Source organism: Dipodomys ordii, unplaced genomic scaffold (assembly GCF_000151885.1).
Source record: "Dipodomys ordii isolate 6190 unplaced genomic scaffold, Dord_2.0 Scaffold176, whole genome shotgun sequence".
Lineage (NCBI taxonomy): Eukaryota > Metazoa > Chordata > Mammalia > Rodentia > Heteromyidae > Dipodomys > Dipodomys ordii.
The window spans coordinates 908,233-926,732 of NW_012267392.1; the positions used below are offsets into that span (position 1 = coordinate 908,233).

At 47.5% G+C, this 18,500-nt stretch overlaps 1 protein-coding gene across 1 annotated transcript in view; it reads right to left on the minus strand.

The window, feature by feature from the left end:
* Positions 1-241: 241 nt before the first annotated feature.
* Positions 242-18,500, minus strand: part of Vstm4 (V-set and transmembrane domain containing 4) — an 86,824-nt gene continuing 68,565 nt past the window's right edge. Inside the window, exon 8 of the mRNA XM_013033722.1 lies at positions 242-670. Coding sequence (XP_012889176.1) covers positions 545-670 — 126 coding nt within the window. The 3' untranslated portion in view covers positions 242-544. The remainder of the gene's footprint in view (positions 671-18,500) is intronic.

Below are 18,500 nucleotides of genomic sequence, written 5' to 3' on the forward strand. Positions count from 1 at the left end.
ACTCCGGCTCTCAATGTTACCAGGGTTGGTGCATCTGTTTAAAGCAACAGATATCATCACGTGCGGCTGCCGTCATGGTTTCCTGTATTCTTGGTGTCCAGGCAGTGTCATCTGCACCTTGGAAAACGGTGTGTGCCATCTTACCCTCTGCCTCTAATGGCACTTGCTGCAGCTATAATCTAAGGACTGGGTGCCACAGATACAGAAAGGGTAGAAAATGAAGGTTTTTTTTTTTTTAAAAAAAAAGATTTGAACCAATTAAAACCCAGGGAAAGAAGACAAGAGGGTGAAGAAGATGGCTCAGCAAAGTCCTCCGGTGCTCTCGGAGCAGAGTTCTTGGACCCGAGGGTCAGCCTAGGGCCTGCACGTCGTGAGAGGTTTGTCCAAGGGCTGGGACCCCTCTTCCGCGGGGAAGCAGCCTCGTACCTCTTGGAAGGCACTGAAATGCAGCCGGGAAGGGGCTCCCCACTGCACAGAAGGCACGAGTGAAAATACAAAAATAGGGGCTTTGTTTCTGGGGCTTCATAAATAACTGGGGGCGGAGCTACAGCTTGTTCTCCTCAAAGAGGATCTGTGCATACACGGTGCTGGTGGGCACGCCTTTAGGCATCTGGTGTGGTTTGACCAGCTCGAGCTCCGCGTAGGTCAGGTTTTCTTCAGCAATCTTTGGCTGTGGAGACAACAACACAGTTCTAATTGTGATATCACATGTCTATTCATCACACGTGTGTGTTTTCACCGCATTTGGGGGGCTTAAAGGGAAACAAATGAACCAACATTCTGGGTTTTTGGGGGGGAGGGTGGGGTTTAGTGCTAGTCCTGGGTCATGAACACAGGGCCTAGGCACTGCTCCAGGCTAGTGCTCTACCACTTGAGCCACAGCGCTCCCTACAGCTTTTTGGTAGTTAATTAGAGATAAGAGTCTCACAGATTTTCTTGCTCAGGCTGGCTTTGAAGCAAGATTCTCTGATGTCAGCCTCTTGAGTAGCTCGGATTATAGGCATGAGCCACTAGAGCCCAGCCCAAAAAGTTTTAAAGCATATATGGAACCCCAAATAAAGTAAGGTTAGATCTCACTGCTGGGGATGGCTTCAAACTGTGATCCCCAGATGCCAGCCTCCTGAGAGGCTAGGATTACATGTGTGAGTTACTGCTGCCTGGCTACAAAATGTGAATGTATTCATTAGTGTCAACGTAGAAGAGAGAATGCCATCTTGATCACATCAGGTGAGGCTCCTGACAAGATACAACTAAGCAGCCTGCATGAATTGTCTCACCATTTTTGAGAGTCTCTGCTTGAGTTTTCACACACACACACACACACACACACACACACACACACATCTTTACTTGGCTTCCTGGTTGTTCATATCTTACTTGCCCATAAAACCCTGTTTACAGTCTTGCTTTGGGTTTCATCACATTTCACGTTATAATGCTTCCATTTAGAAATGCCCCGTGTCTTCCAATGAACACTCAAAACCCAACTCATGTAAATTTTAGAACCAAGATTTATGAAATCATATTGTCCAGGTGTTTTTTTTATTGCATTTGCCTTGAAATTGCATTGTTTTGTAGTGTAGATTATCTATTTATTCTTAAGTTATTTCATTAGGTTTGGATATGAAAAATAACACGTTTTCTCAATACAGGTCACCAGCCTGGGCTTCTGTGTTGTTTTCATACATTTTTATGATGTTCCTATAGTACACATAATTGAATAACGCCAAAGCACACTAAATAAATAATTGCATCTAGCAAAGCAATAAAAACAAATACAATTAGTACTTTCATAAGCGGAAAAGGTACTTCAATTGCTGCTACAAACAACAACCCACTATAAAAATGTGTGTAATCAATTCCCTTATGCATATTTCTGGAATATAGTAATTTGATAGAGACAGCGGGCAGGACGTGCAGGATTGGGAAGTGCATGCGGTTTGCAGCCCCGGAATGAATGCTACCAGTCCTGGGCATCTTGAAAGAACCTGGAAATCAATTTCTATTGGCCAGTATATTTCTTATCAGTTTCTATGTTGCCCCCTTCTTTGGGTTGATGTTTATTAGGTAGCTGGGGTGCACCTGAGAAGTAGCTTAGCCCCCCCCAACCTCTTTTGGCATATCTCTAAGTCTAGGTAAGAGTAGAGAATAGACAGGATCCAGGGCAATGAGTAATGTTTATGGAGGAGGTGGCTTCCCAGGGAGTGGGCAGAGTCAGGGAGGGGGACCTGCTGTAGGCCTCATCTATGTTTTAGCTGAGTGAATTCACCTGCGATCCCCAGTAAACAAATGAAACTTAGCTCTAAGCCAAGGTGCGTGTGTGTGTGTGTGTGTGTGTGTGTGTGTGTGTGTGTGTGTGTATGCGCACACGTGTGCCAGTCCTAGGGCTTGAGCTCAGGGCCTGGGTGCTTCCCTTTAGCTTTGGTTGCTCAACACTAGCAGTCTACCACTTGTGCAACAGCTCTGCTTCTTGCCTTTTGCTGGTTAGAGATAAGAGTCTCATGGACTTTCCTGCCTGGGCTGGCTTCACACTGTGATCCTCAGACCTTAGGCACCTGAGTAGCTAGGATGACAGGTGTGAGTCACCTGACAGAAGGGATGGAGAGGACCTGATGCTTTTATTGGTGAGGAACGAGGCTGGAGAGGAGAGGCCCTAGGACTCTCTCACACAATCACGCCCCTCCCAACACATGCTGCCCGCCCTCTGACTGCCCTGCCCTCCACAACCTGCGCTTGAACCTGTGTTAGAACAAGTCGAGCTGCAGAACTGGCCAGCCATGCCCAGCATCAGCTTTTAGGTAGAGGACAGCCGACACTCCAGTGTTTCCATCCCAACTGGTCAGAGGGTACTTGGCTCCAGCGTGAACAGGAAGCCAGGCTCAGGCAGCAACAGAGACCCAAGCAAGTCATCTCTGTCTGAGTCATGAGCCATTGAGTCACCCACACCCAGGCAAGCCAGCCTCCGAATCCAAGAGGGGGAAGAACCGCGGATCAGCCTCAGTTTCACAACTGAGCACAGGAGGGCTCTGGTGAACAGGCATCTCAATGACAGCAGGACATTTTATCCAATCCCTGGGCTCCTGCTTTCCTGCAGCTCTACAGCTGCTCAGCTGCTTCTGCTTTGCTCTTCCTTTTCTTTTTTTTTTTGCTGGTTCTGAGGTTTGAACTCAGGGCCTGTGTTGAACTTTTTAAATGACCACTTCTTGTTCTTTTTCCTCCTCCTCCTCCTTTTCTACTTCTTTTTCCTCTTCCTCCTCCTCCCTTTTACCTTCTCCTTTTCCTCCTTCTCTACCTTTTCCTACCCCCCCCTCCTCCTCTTTCCTTTCTTCCATCCTGGGCTGAGGTATGGTGAAGAAGATGGGAAGTTCTGTAAAACAGGGCTCCTTGGCTCCAGGAGGAGACCCTGCTACCTCTGCATGCTCAGACCTTCCCGAGCAAGGTCTCTTGTTTTTTTCTGATGAAGAATAATTAAACAAGGTCATAGGATCTCGGAGTACCAAGAAGCAAACACAGAACCCAAATGTTCAGTTTGGTGGGAGAGGGACACACAGTGCATCCTGATCTCTGGGCTCCATGAACTCCCAGGCTCATGCGGGGGCACTCATGGTCTCCAGATTTTGGCGGCTGAGCATTCAAATGTACTCCCCGTTCACCTGTCCCCGGAGACATTGTGTAGAATGCAAGTTAGGGCTAAGGTCATCTGTCTATTCAGGTAACACCTAAAAACATCAATACAAAGGTGCTGTAGGTACCTATAGGGACCCTACCCTATGCTCAGATAGTCTGATCTGCCTTGTTCTAAAAGACAATGAATGCTAATAGATTTTGAGATAAAATAAAATATATAACATAGACCAAGGTTTGGGGACTCAGCCTCCAGGCAGTACCCAAGGGGCCAGCAGGAGGAGGTGGTGGCACTGGGTCTCTAGGGAGCTCTCAGCAATCGCAGCCCCCTGCAGTCCTCCTGCAGATAAAGGGGACATGGCCCCGAGGGCAGGAAGCACTGCGGGCTCTGGATGTGGTGTTAAAAGGGTGGGCATGGCAAAGAAACATAGGTCCCATGGTTTCCCTTATTTGTAATATCTAGTATATGTATGAATCAAGCGGAAAAGGTCAGATAATGTGATATCAGGAAAATGAACCGTTAGATGTGTATTTTAATGTTTTTTTCTTTCATGCATGTGTTTCTAACGCATTTATAAGATTATCTCTTTGTTGCTTTGTATGTCCCTCCCCCACAGTATAACCCCTGCTTTCACTATATTTGATGTCAGTATAACTTGTGGAGGAGATGGGGAAAAACCAGTTGTTTAAGGATACAGGTGGACCTGTTGCAACAATGAGAAGTACAAGTTGTCATGTCCAAAACGAGCTTTACAACGTCGGTGCGGGGGGGGGGGGGGGGGGGGAAGGGGAAGGATTGGGATTGGGGGGAGGGGGGAGGCTGGGAAGGGAGGTGAAGGGTAAACAAAGGAGGAGGCTGCAATGCTTGGTAAGAAATGTACGCATTATCCTGCCCATGTAATTGTAACTCCTCTGTACAGTATGTTCACAAATAAAATAAAATTAAATTAAAAAAAAAAAGGGTGGGCACGGGGCCACAGGACTCACAGGTCCCCAGCAAGCAGATGTCCCTTGACTCTCACCTCAAGGGCCTTTCTGGTGTGTGGCTGGGACTGTCTGAGACGTCCCCTGAACAGCACCAGCTGTTGGCTGCAATGGCCAGGGAAAGGTACTATGTACTGTGGATATCCAGGGATGGTTGCGAGGGCCAGGGTCAGACCTGGGGTGCAGAGCACGCTACCTGGTCCCCTGCCCCCACCAGGTGAGGGAGCTCAGGCTTCTACTCAAACTGATGGGTGTCCCGCCTGCCCCATGCACAAGGCGGCCCTTGTTCCCCTGAGCCAGCCAGGCCTCTGGCAACCTCCATGAACCACCATCTCCACTAACGCGCTCACAGCCGAGACTCGCTCTGTGCTCGGCCTGTCTGCTGCTCTCTCTCACGCTCTCACCACTATCACAGAATGGTTTAATGGCTGAGGGATGAAGACGTATTATGCTAAATTGTTATCTATTTATGCAGTTATTATGTAATTTTAATTATAAATAAAATTATATTAACATTATATTATATTAATACATATTATACATATAATTGATATGTAACTATTTATAAATAATTATAAGCAACTACCATAATAGTTACTTATAAACAATTATAATTAATTATATGAGGATAAATAATTATTTGTAAATAATACGTGATCACTTTTAAATAATATGTAATTAGCAATAAAGTACATGCAATTATATATTACTTATTAAATAATCCAAATACTTATAATTATTACTTATAGCAAATATGTTTGTAAGTAACTGCTGATAAGTAAAGATTTATAATATATAATTATTTCTAAAAAAAAATGTAATCCTAGCAGCTCAGGATGCCGAGGTCTGAGGATCAAGGTTCAAAGCCAACCCAGGCAGGAAAGTCTGTGAGACTTTTATCTCCAATTAGCAAGCAAAAATCTGGAAGTGGAGCTCTGGCTCCAGTGGTAGAGCCTTAGCCTTGAGCAAACAAGCTAAGCAAGAGCACGAGGCCCTGAACTCAAGTCCAGTACTGGCACACACAAAGCATTTCCAAGCCTGGGCTTGAGCTGCGTTCTCTGAGTTGTGCCGTTCCCTTCTCCTGCAGGATGTTCACACACAGGAGCCACGCATGCACGGTGTGGGCCACGCCTGTGCACACTCAGCCCTGTGATCCATTCTACTCAGACTTCCTGCCATGTTGCTCAGTAGCCAACAAAAGAGTTTAAAAGTTATTCAAGATTGTTAAAGTAAGCACTGTGAAGTTTGGCACATGAATCGGTTCCTCTAACCCCAGACACCTCCCAGAGATACTACCACCCTTCGCTCTGCCCTCTCTACCCTTCTCCCCACGCTAATCTTTTGTAGCTGTGCATTTATTTTCTACATTATGATGCTGTCTCTTAGACAATGTCACCTAAAAGAAGTAATATATATATATATATATATATGTAGATATATGTATATATCATATAACTCTGGGAACTGCCTTTTTCCACACAGTATGATTCCATGAACATTTGTCAAGATTGTTGTGTATAGAAATAACATCTGCTCCTTTTCATTGCTGTTTAGTATTCCAGGGCATTCTGCATGCCACTGTTAGTGAACTGTTTCCCTTGCCAAATAACAAGTGGGTTATTTCAAATGTGGGTGGTTATGGATCAGGTTATTATCAACACAGTTGCATAGGTTTTGTGTGACATTTTCACTCCTCTATTGCATATGCTCTGGAGTGAAATTGCTGGGTCATAGTGCAAGTGGATGTTCAGCTTCCTAGGGAACTTCCCAATTATTTGTTGAGAAGGGAGCACTTGATTCTCACAGCAAAGCGTTAGTATTTCAGTGGCTCTGCATCCTTTCCACCACTCATTTCTCTCTTAGTCATTCTAGGAATAGTGTCTTAATACTCAGAGGCATAATCATTCTTTCCTGTGCTGGAATGCTCCAGTCAGTCCTAAACTCATGCAGTACTAATGGCTGTACAATGGGGTGAAGTTCTCCATAGCAGAGCTTTTCCCACCTCCAGAAGAGTGAGGGGGGATTATCACATCACCCAGGTCCTGAATGCGTCCAGGAGTCTAGCCTGTGGACTCCAGGAATGACCAAATACTGTGAGTTTCAGAGTTTCAGATCGTCAACCTGGCTTTCCCCACGCTTCTGTCCCCACCAAAAGGCAGGGCTGCAACCCCCCAGACACCAGCTCAGCCTGCATTTCTTGCCTCTAATTTAAGCCTTTCTTTCCTCTAGTTCAGGGTGATGATTATAGAAAATACATCCAGGGGAAGGAATGACGAGAGTTTGCTGACACCAGAGAAAGCAACTCCTTAGGGATGCAGAAGTTCCATGTCTCTTGGAAACATGAACACTTCCAACTCCTAATGAGCAGTTTCTGAGGATTTCATTCTGTGGGTGTTGTTTCCGGGAGTCTAGCTACATGTTACCACTGAGACCAGCAGGAAAGAGCATGAGCATTCTCTTCCCCAGACTCCTGCAAAACAATCCATTCTCCTACAGATTACTGTTGCATAAGTGAAGTTCAGTAGGCAGGAATGAAAGAAAACAAAAAAAAAGTGCAATGGAGCCGGGCACTGGTGGCTCACGTTTGTAACCCTCGCTACTCAGAAGGCTGAGATCTGAGGGTCGTGGTTCAGAATTAGCCTAGGCATGAAAGTCGGAGACTCTTATCTCCAATTAGCCACCCAAAATCCGGAAGTATAGCTGTAGCTCAAGTGTTAAGAGGGTTAGCCTTGAGCTAAAACGCTCAAGAACAGCACCCAAGAGTTCAAGTCCTGAGACTGGCGTACACACACACACACAGACACACAGACACACACACACACACACACACACACACACACACACACACACAATGCAATGGAGCGTCTACCAGTTGCCCAGTGTCAAAAGTACAACTGGGGAAATGCCACCAATCAGTGTACAGGATGGGGATGTTTATGCTGACATCACCCTGACATATGGGCTGCAGGTCTGCAGAATTTGCACTGTTAGGAATCTGTTTGCTTGGGAGAGGCTGAGAAGTATCAGGGGGCACACTTCCTCGTCTCCTTTTAAAGGAAGTGCTCATCTTTTATCCAACAGGGAAGTAACAAAGTCTCCCTGAAAAATACCTCTTGCACACACACACACACAGAGCCATGGCCGCTGGGTGCTCCACCGTAAACAGGGGGTGCTCCTCCTTGAGAGAGGCTTCATGGGTCTCCCTAGGACCAAACTCAGGGAAGAAAAGTCAGCATGGTCCATGTCGGTTTTGCTGTCATAGCACACCTTGGAGATGAATTTGACTTATTTGAGTTCCTAAGGTCTGCTAACTGGCATCCTCTTTCATATATAAATATCTTATTGCCGGGGGCCAGTGACTCAAGCTTATAATCCTTAACTAGTCAAGAGGCTGAGATCTGAAGATCTCAAAGTCAGTTCTGGCTGACAAATCCGAGATACTCTTAATCTCCAAATAACTAGCATAAATCCAAAAGATACGGTGTGGCTTAAATGGTAGAGTACCAGCCTAAGGAGAGTGTGGGCCTGAGTTCAAGCCTCAGGACTGGCACAAAATAAATGAATAAATGAATCTCTCTGACTCACATATTAAATAGAAGTAAAGAATCAACCTTGACAGATCTTCCCCGGAGGGAAGTGTGAAATGTGGGATTTAGGACAGGCTGAGGAGGCATCTTTGGAAGATAGCTCAGCGAGGTGGCTGGGAACTGCTCCTCAGGAAGAATCAGAACACATGAACTGCATCTTGCCACCCGGTACCCTCCTTACCTTGGCCCCATAGGGTAGGAGGTGAGCTCAATAGCTATATCCCCTTCTCAGGTGAGCAAACCAACCTGAACAGGCTGGAACATCATTCTAGGTAACCAGGTGGCTAGTTGCTAAGAAGTCTGAGTTCTGCTGGGTGCTGGTGGCTCAACCTATAATCCCAGCTACTCAGAAGGCTGAGATCTGAGGATTGCAAAAAAGCCAGCCCAGGCAGGAGAGTCTGGAAGACTCTAATCTTCATCACCACCCTCCCCACCCCCAAAGAAGTAGGAAGAGGAGCTATGGCGTAAATAGTAGATCACTAGCCTTGGGCAAAGAAGCCTTGAGGACAGTGCCTAGGCCCTTAGTTCAAGCCCCAGGACCAGCACCAAAAGAGTAAGAGTCTAAATTCTGAGCTCATAAGTTTCCTCGTGGGGAACACTTTGTCAATGAAACTCATGGGCACAAACGACATGGCATTTGGAAGTGGGCTCACACCACTCTGCGGACAGCAGAGGCATCCAGAGGAGCTGAGACCACAGCACCCAAGGCTTTGCAAAGGCAGACACGCGTGGGGCTGCCGTGGAGGGCAGGGGAAGGGAGACTCTCACTGGAATTCAAGTGCCCCGAGCTTCTCGCCACAGCCTCTGCCTCCCCATTCCCGAGGCACCTGGCATCTAAGATGGCAGCAGGGGCAGTGTGGATGGGGCTTTCCTTTGCCCCGGCTGGGGATGGGGGTGACCACATTCCAACAGGGGTAGTCCCTGTTTGGACCTGTCTTCTGGTTAGGTGAAGAATGTAACTGCATGATGGATGAGGGCAAACTGAACACACCCAGGGCATTTCCTAAAGATACCACTGGAGCATTGCACAAGTCTATTCTCGAAGTATGTGGCATTGGCCCACGAGGACTGCAGGCTCTAGAGGCAGAATCTGCTTAAAGCAAACATCACTGAGGCTGCTGGAACCAGAGGGTCTCAGCGGACCTCAGAGGTGGCGGCAGGCGGAGGCCGGGGCTGGAATTCAGCCACACTCTCCGATGCAGCGCGCATCTCTGACTGTTGACTGCGGCATGTCTTCACAACCCCAGCTAGGTGTCCAGAGACACAAGGGGCCTGGGCACTTAGTGGGCCACCCAGTGCCTCTTGTTACTCTGCTCCTTTGGCTGGGTGAAGCCTGGGGATGCTTTCCAGCTGGATTCCCACCTGCACTACCAGCCTCTGTGTGATTTTGGACCCTTGGTCCAATGTGTTCTAGGAATATAGAAGAGAGATAATCTAGACCTCAGAAAACTGGCCTCAGAGACAGAGGCTGTAATCTGAAGGTTTGATTGGCCCGTTGCTGAGAATTGTTGAGCAGGGCCAATTCATATCACCATCTTGAGTCCAGCGAGTTCCCAGGGTGTTGAGCGGAGGACACACCCAGAGTGAATCCAGTGCATCACAAGCCATGTGCCCTGGCTTGCTGCTCTCAGGACAGGCACATGGCTGCCCCTAGAAGCCTGGACAGGCTATAGCTCAAGCTGACTCGTTCAAGGTTTGTAACTCACCAGATAAATGCATGCCTCCCCATTTCACCAGTGTGTGTTTTACAAGAAGAAACATGATGATAGATAATGGTTGGTGTCAATCTGCTACACGAGGCTTCTCTTGCTGACCACTCTGTAGCCACTCTGCGGTCCATGGGGGTCATTCACTTCCTCCTCCTGGAGGACTGTGGACGAATGCATCACTTGCTCGCCATGAGTATTTCCACCAGCAGTACCATGTGAGAGGATGCATTTCTTCAGACAGCCAAAGGAACACATTTGGATGTCTGCTTCCATGAAAGAGGATGCACTCTGAGAATCTGTGTTTTCTGAGTTGGGTTGTACAGAATCTGTCCAGTGGTGAGGAAAAAATTATGTGTTCTTGGAGCCCTAAAGACAGCTGTTGATGAGCTGTGTGACCTGGGGGCAAGGTGCTTAGCCTCTCTGTGCTTGTATTTCCTCAACTCATTAACAGTTCTTCTCCTACAGTATTTAATGCACTAATGTATGAAACATATGTAGAGAAGTACATGGTAGGCAGACAATAAATGTGGTATGATGGCTCAATTATTATTACTATGCTATTGTTTTTATAATAGATTATGAACAAATATTGGTTTATTAATTGATTCCTTTGAAGTATTTGTACTTTCACTCATTAGTGCTAGTACAGGGGCTTGAACTCGGGGGTCTCTTGCTCTTGGCATTTTTTGCTCAAGGTTGGCAATATCTCCCTGGAGCCACAGCTCCATTTCCAGTTTTTCTGGTGGTTAATTGGAGATCCGGGCTGACTTCAAGCCAGATCCGCAGATCTCAGCCTCCTGAGTAGCTAAGATGATAGGTGTGAGCCACCAGTGCCCATCAGATTTAATTTTAGTAGCAAGGCAAATAACCCTTCAAAATGTGAAGTCAAACCATGCCGCTGACTGCCCTACAGATTCCCAAATGGCTTCTCATCACGTTCAGAGTAAAGCTCGAGGCCCTACAGGAATGTCAGGATGGCGAATGTGCGTGGTCCCGCGCGGCTGCAGCCAGGCTCCCTGGCCTTAGCTTGTTCTCCATGCTGGCCTCGCCGCCAGGCCTCCAGGTGCACTGGTGGCTGCGACTCTTGGATGCAGCTGGTCAGCATTCCACCCAGAGATGGCCACAGGACCGTTGCTCACACTGTGCTGTCTGCCTGGAAGGTTCATTCCCCATGCCACAATGCGCTTTGCTCCCTTGCTTTATTAGGACTCTGTATGTGTGTGTGTGTGTGTGTGCGTGCACATGCACATGTGCGTGCATGCACCTGTCCTGGGGCTTGAACTCGGGACCTGGATGTTGTCCCTGAGCTTTTTTGCTTAAGATTAGTGTTCTACCACTTAAGCCATAGCTCCATGTCTTCCTCTCTCTCCCTTCCTTCCTTCCTTTCCTTTTTTCTCTCTTTGGAAATCAGAGTCTCACAGACTTTCCTGCCGGGGCTGGCTTTGAATTGCAACCCTCAGATCTCAGCCTCCGGAGTAGCGAGGATGAGAGGCGTGAGCCACCGATGCCTGGCTTTTTCAGGACTTTATATTCATGTGCCATTCCTCCCTGGCTCTCTTAACCAGCCCAAATGCTCTTGAACACATTCCCTTGATACGTGTGGTATCAGCCATGGCTGCCTTCTCTCTTCTCCACTAGGCAGCGACACTCGTATCTAATGTTCTCTTAGTGCAACCACAAGGCCACATCAGTTACTGCTGCCAAGTTCAGTGTGCTCCTGCAGGAAGGAAGGCACAGATTCTGTGCTTGAGCCAAGAGCTACTGAGTGGCAGCACCGGTGTTACCGTGCGGCCCGACTCTCACAGACAGCTCTGTGAAGGGTCCGCTGTGGCCCTATCCAATGGCCAGTCACTGGCTGTCCACGAAGAAGAACAAAAGCTGTGCCGTGTGGTGCTCACTGATGGGCGTGTTAACACCTTGCAGGCAGTGCCAGGCAGGCGGGAGGCAGCTCTCTGGGGCCAGCGTCCCCCCACGGATGAAGGAATTCCATGCTTCATCTTAACTCGTGGAGGGTCTGAGTCGCTGGGCTGCCCTGAGAACCTTCATCGTCTCCCCATCTGGGCAGTGAGGTTAGGACAGGACCCTGGGAGCTACGATTTAGACCTCTGGATAAGGGGCGGAGCCCAAGGCCCCCAGGGGAACTGCAGGGGTGTGGCCAAGCTTGTGGCTCTGCCACAGCTCCAGGAGAGGACGTGTCGTTTCCCACATCCCATGTGTGATGTGGAGACAAGAGGTAAGCATGGGGGCTGTGTCTGCATGTCATCATTATCACCACCATCATCCCTACCTACAAAACCATCACCATCACCACCCCATCACCATCATCACCATCATCACTATCATCACTGTCATCATCATCATCATCATCTCCTATAAAACCATCATCATTATTACAGTCATCCCCACCATTACCCTCACTATCAACACCTTATCACCACCCCACCATCAACTCCACCACCATTAAAACCATTACCACCATTACCACCACTACCACCATCACCACTGCCACTACTAAAAACAATACCAGCAGGCCAGGCACCAGTAGCTCACGCCTGAAATCCTCACTGCTCAGGAGGCTGAGATTTAAGGATCATGGTTCAAAGCCAGCCCAGGCAGGAGAGACTACTAGCTCCAATAAACCACTCAGAAAACCAGAAGTGGCGTTGTGGCTCAAGTGGTAGAGCTGAGGGACAGTGCCCAGGCCCAGAGTTCAAGCCCTACGACTGATATAAAACAAAAAGCAAAAATCAAGTCATTACCACCATGATTATCATAGCCATCATCACTGCCATCATGCTCCTCACTGCCATCACCCCAACCCTTATCATCCCCATCTTCCCCATCACCACAGTGTCCAGTCATGGCCAAGTTGCTCAGGGCAGGGCCAAGAATTAAGAACAAATCTAAAAGAGAATTAAGCATGTCTGTTCATTTGTTTAATTACATTGTATGCAATGTGGACGGTGGGCATCTTGGTCCATTTTTCTTTTTGTGCATTTGTGTCCATATTGGAGTGTGGACTCCGGGCCTTGCACTCTCGCTTGGCTTTCTTGCTCATGGCTGATCCTCTACCACTTGAGCCAATCCTGTATTTTGCTGGTTACTTGGAGAGGAAGTCTCAAAGACTTCTCTGTGATCCATCAGGTCCCAGCTTCCTGAGTGGCTAGATTACAGGTGTGAGCTACCAGTGTCCCGCTGTGCTTCATGTTTCCATGTGCATTCTTATCATACACCCATGAGGCTGCGTCTTACTGCCTTTTGGGCATCACACTTGCTCACTGACAATTTATAAATTTCCTTTGTAAAAATTACAATTTAATGTGGCAAGGGCAAATAATCCCTGAATTGCACTGGTTTGTTGTGCACGACCATTGCACAAAGACATTTTCTTTCTGATACTGTGGGTGCCTTAAGCTTGTATGTTTTGAGATATGTGGAGGCATTTTTTCCCTTCCTTTCCAAAAATGGCACTTCATTTCTAGTATTTTCCATTTGAGATTGGAAAAGTCTTTTAATAACAACTCCAAAGTACTCTGTGTTCAAAACTGAGGCTTATAATGAAACAAGCCTTAAAAAAAAACTTAAATGTGAGCAGAAATGATATTGTTTCATGAGATTACAAAAATAAAATAGAGCAAAAAACTTTGAAAAAAAATTTCCCAGCAGTGCAATGATCCCAGAAATGAAGTGTCCAATAAAGACAGTGAATCAGCCAGGCTGAGATGGAAGGCGAGTTCTGCTCCTTGGGGAGGGGCTGGGTGCAGAGGCATTGGGACAGGCCTTGCCGAGTTGGGGGCGGGGGGGGGGAGATACGGTCCACAGAACCAAAGCCTCTGGTCTCCCTCCTGCCTGAACCAGCCTGCAGCCCAAGGTTTGGACTCAAGGCCTTGCCCTCTGGCTTGGCTTTCTCCTACCACTTGAGCCACACCTTAGTCCTATATTTTGCCAGCTACTTGGAGATGAAGTTTCAAAGACTTTTCTGCCTGAGCAGGCTTCGAGTTGCAATCCACCTGTCAGATACTGTCAGACACATGTCCTCCTCCCCTTGGCAACTTGCACACAAAAGCATTCTGAAGAGTCAGTGATGTCACTGATATACCCCACAGTCCTGAGGTCATTGCTTGCTTCCTGCTCCAGCTACAAAGCCGGGTCTCCTCCAGTTTGGGCATTTCTATAGTAGGATTCTTACTGTCTCTCAAAATGAAATTGTGTGTGTGTGTGTGTGTGTGTGTGTGTATGTGTGTGTGTGTGTGTCTATTGGTACTGGGGCTTGAACTTGGGGGTCCAGGCATTGATCCTGAGCTCTTTTGCTCAAGGCTGGGATATTACCATTTGAACTATAGCTGCACTTCAAGCTTTTTGGTAGTTAATTGGAGATGAGTCTCTCAGACAACTTTCCTGCCACACAGCTGGCTTCAAACCTTGATTCTTACATCTCAGTCTCCTGAATAGCTAGGATTATAGGCATGAGCCACCAGGGCCTGGCTTTAAATGCAAAGTTCTTTTATTTTTGTGTGTGTGGGGGGTCCGTCGTGGGGCTTGAACTCTGGGCTTGGGCTCTGTCCCTGCACTCTTCCGCTCAAGGCAAGTACTCTACCAATTGAGCCACAGCACTACTTCTAGTTTTCTAGTGGTTTATTGGAGATAAGAGTCTCACAGACTTTCCTGCCTGGGATGGTTCTGAACCATGATCCTCAAATCTCAGCCTCCTGAGTAGCTAGGATTACAGGTGTGAGCCACCAGTGCCTGGCTTAAAGGCAGGGTTCTTAACAGGTTCTTAAATGCTACTCAGTCATAAAGCCTTCATTTAGTCCAGCGAAACCAAGGGTTTCAGTTGGCTTACTGCTGGCCTCTGACACTGGAGTTGGACCTCGTGGGTGTCTGACAGAGGGTCCTGCACGCGAGTTGTGCAGCATGTGTAGGAACAGCTGCGCTGAGCCAGTGAACAGATCCCAGCATTTTCACAGCATCTCCATTACTTCCGGTTTCCAGAAGCCCCAGGGCCCATTCCCTCTGGTCTGACAGAAACCCATGAAACCAAATGAATTCTGTTTTTCCCTCCTCACTCTTCTCCCCTTCATAGCCCCGGCATTGATTCCTCTCTCTCCAGCAGACATACATAACTCCCCGTGACAATAATGGGATGAGCAAGTATACCGAGGGGAACCCAGAATTTTTATCTCTGTGAAAATGGTTGCTCACATGTGACAAGCGAAGTTCTTGTATTTTTTCCCAAGGAAGGCTTTGACTTGGGGGCGATATATTGTGCATGTGGTTGTGGATTTCTTTTCCCCTTCTTTTTTAATTTTAAATCGAGATTATGAACATATTTTATGCAGGTTAATATATCCTTTTTTTTTCCTCATGTAAAATTTCACTGAAACCAGTTCGAACACATTAGTGACAACAAGAGAAATCCTCTGGCTTATTATAAACATCCTTCAAGAAACCTGAAAGGCATGTCCTCTGGAAGTAATTTGACTAGGGTTTAGATGATTATTAAAATCCTCTCCGAATTTCTATCACTATTGTGTCTAAGGAGACTTGGCGCCCTTTGCTGCTACAATTCAGAGGAAAACTCCTTCAGCCCTGACAGTGTATGCTGGGTGGTAAGACAGGACTGGGAAGGAATTACTTCCAACAACAGGCAAACAGGACAGGGTATGGTATCTCAGCTCCAACTGACCATTCCATGGGTTCGAATCCAGCCAGGACAAGTTGGGCTGTGATAGAACGCACCGCTGCCTTCCCATCCATTTTTAACATTCTGATCTCCGCAGTCCACAAGAGGAGGAAAGTTGGCTCAAACTTGGCAGAATCCCAGGGGAAGATCACAGCAGCCCATCAGAATTCTCTGCCTGTGCAGGAGCCTGGGATGTTGGGAAATAAGGCCATATGGGTGTGGATGGAGCTGACTAAACAGCTGGAAGAGGTGATGGAGAGGCGCCACAGCCTTCAGAATACTCAGAGCTGATTTCCTCCTCATCCCTTTCTCTCGGGAGATTGGACTACCTTACAACAATGTTAAACAGAGTTCCCCACAGAGGTGCAGGATGGTGACTCTGCGGCCTGACAGTCTCCACCCAATCAGGCCTCTTAGCCAGCCGGGAAGTGATGCAGAGCCACACTTCTCAGACTTGAAAGCCCACCAGATTCACTGGGGATTTTGATAAATCAGAGGTTCTGCATCCATGGGTCTGAGTTAGGGCCTGGGATTTTATTCCCACCTCCCAGATCATGCTGGCGCAGCCACGCCACACCAGAGTCAGGAAAGACTGAGAGCACCAGCCACAGAGCCCGCACGCAGCATGCACATACTTGGTGCACACATTGAAGTGACTTGGCGAGTCCCAGTGACCTTTTGGGGATGCTGGGATGGCTGAGGAGAGCAGGCCCCCACTGGTATCGAAGCCAGCTCCCAGGCAAATCTACACCCTCAGGGCATCAAAGGACACAACCAACAGCCTTGAAAAGACAACCTGTACTCCAAACATTCAAAGAACTCTAACAAGATAACAACAACAGCAACAGAAATGGCTAAAAAGGGACAAAGGACTTGATCAGACATTTCTTTAAAAATATAGGCCCACAAGAACATAAAAGATATTCAACGCTATTAATCATTAGGGGACAAAAAAACTGTAATGAACTATCTCTTTACACCATTTAGGATGGCTGCTGTCAAAAAGAATGGGGGAGAGGGAGAAGGGGAAGAAGGAGGATGGAAGGAAAGGAGGAAGGGAGGGAAGGGAAGGAAGGATCGAGGGAAGGAAGAAGATGGCAAGGAGGGAAGAAAAAAGAAGGGGGTGAGGGAAAGAAGGAGAAAGGAAAAGAGGGAAGGGAGGAAAACTATGGAAACTCTTCTACATTATTAGTGAAATTGTAAAAGTAGTGTAAATAGAAATGTACAATGCTGTAAAAGGGACATGTAAAATTATATGGGCTATCAAAATTTTAAAAAAAGATTTATCATAGAATTTAGCAAACCCATTTCTGGGTCTCTATATCCAAAAAAAAGTAAAAGCAGGGACTCAAATAGAAATTCTTACAGATAATTTTACAATGATCTCAAGTCATGTAGCTCGCTCCTAGAGACTCCTTATTAACCCTGCACCATGCACCCTAGGTGGTGTCCTCTCTTGGGACCCTTCCAGTTTAACAGGAGCTCTGTTTATCTTCTTCGATAAATCTTTGTGGCCTTACTTCTTCCTCTGTGTCCGCAGAGTTATTTTGGGAGACCATATAGACAAAGAACCTGATGCATGTGCTGCAGTATGCTCAGTATAAATACTATTCAAAAGCAATAAATAAATAAATGATTTAAGAATAGGCAAAGGACCTGATCCAGGTAGTAAGAGGTTTTCAGAATCAGCCATATGACCAGCTCTGGCAGCAAGGTGAGGGAGCAGGACACTCCTGCTCACACCCAGCAGCTGAGAAGGTACAGAACAGCTCCTGTCATCATGGAGCTGAGAGGAAGGTACCTTACTTCTAGCTGAAACTGCCACTCATGTCGTGGGGACAGGGGAAGCAAGTGGAGAGGGCGGCAATGAGTCCAGTGTTGCCAGGGTGGAGCTGAGGGATCTTGGGAATGTGGGAGTGTGTGGTGAGCAGTCACAGAGCTGGTCTGGAACGGGCTCAAAGGCCCCAGGTAGTTCAGGAGCTGATGGACTGACCTTCCTAGGGAATGAGTTCAAGCCCTGGAGACCGAGCAGGGACCCTAATGAGGAAGAGGGGCCAGAGACACAGCTGGAGAAAAGGAAGTAACAGGGTAAAGGAAGAAGACATCACTCATCTCCAAGAACAGGGCCAACCTTTCCAGTACTGATGCCACAAAGGTTAGACATACAGGTGAACTGGAGTTTAGGAAGTACAGGACAGCTCCTCAAAAAACAAGGATGATGAGCAAGCCTCCCTGCCTCCCGGAGCTGGAGGCAGCTCTTGGGGAGGATGAAGGACAGGGGTGAGACCCCGGGTGATGGATCGGGGATCACAGGGGTCTCAGTAGGATGGAGGATCTTGGGGAAGGGAGGGAGTAGAAACATGATATGAGCCTTCCCTTCGCAGGAAGCAATGCTTCATCCCGGAGCCAAGGGGGAGTCATTGCAGCATCTTAGGCAGGGAAATGGTACGGTTGGAGTTGTATTTAGGAGAATCTCTAGGGAGCAATGCTGAGAGACTAAGACTACAAGAGAACTCCCCAGCCCCCAGGAAACCTGTGGTGGTAAAACCTGCAGTGTTCCGGAGCCTTCTGTCTTCAGTCTCTTCCACACAAGAACTCATTTTTCCCTCCAAGACAGGGATGGTCTGACCCCGTCAGCGTAGTGACAGAACTTAGAGGAGTTCTGCAAATGGTTGGACTGGCACAGACCACAGTTAAGGAGGCAAGTATCAAAGTCCACTGAAACCTGAATGAGATGCTTGATTTAGTGTGTGTGCATGTGTGCATGCGTGCATGCGTGTGTGTGTGTGTGTGTGTGTGTGTGTGTGTGTGAAGTCTCACAGACTCCAAGCCCAGGTTGGCTTCAAAGCACAAGCCTCAAAAGCCTGCTCCTCAGCGTTCAGCCTCCCGACTAGCAAGGATTGCTGTACTTTT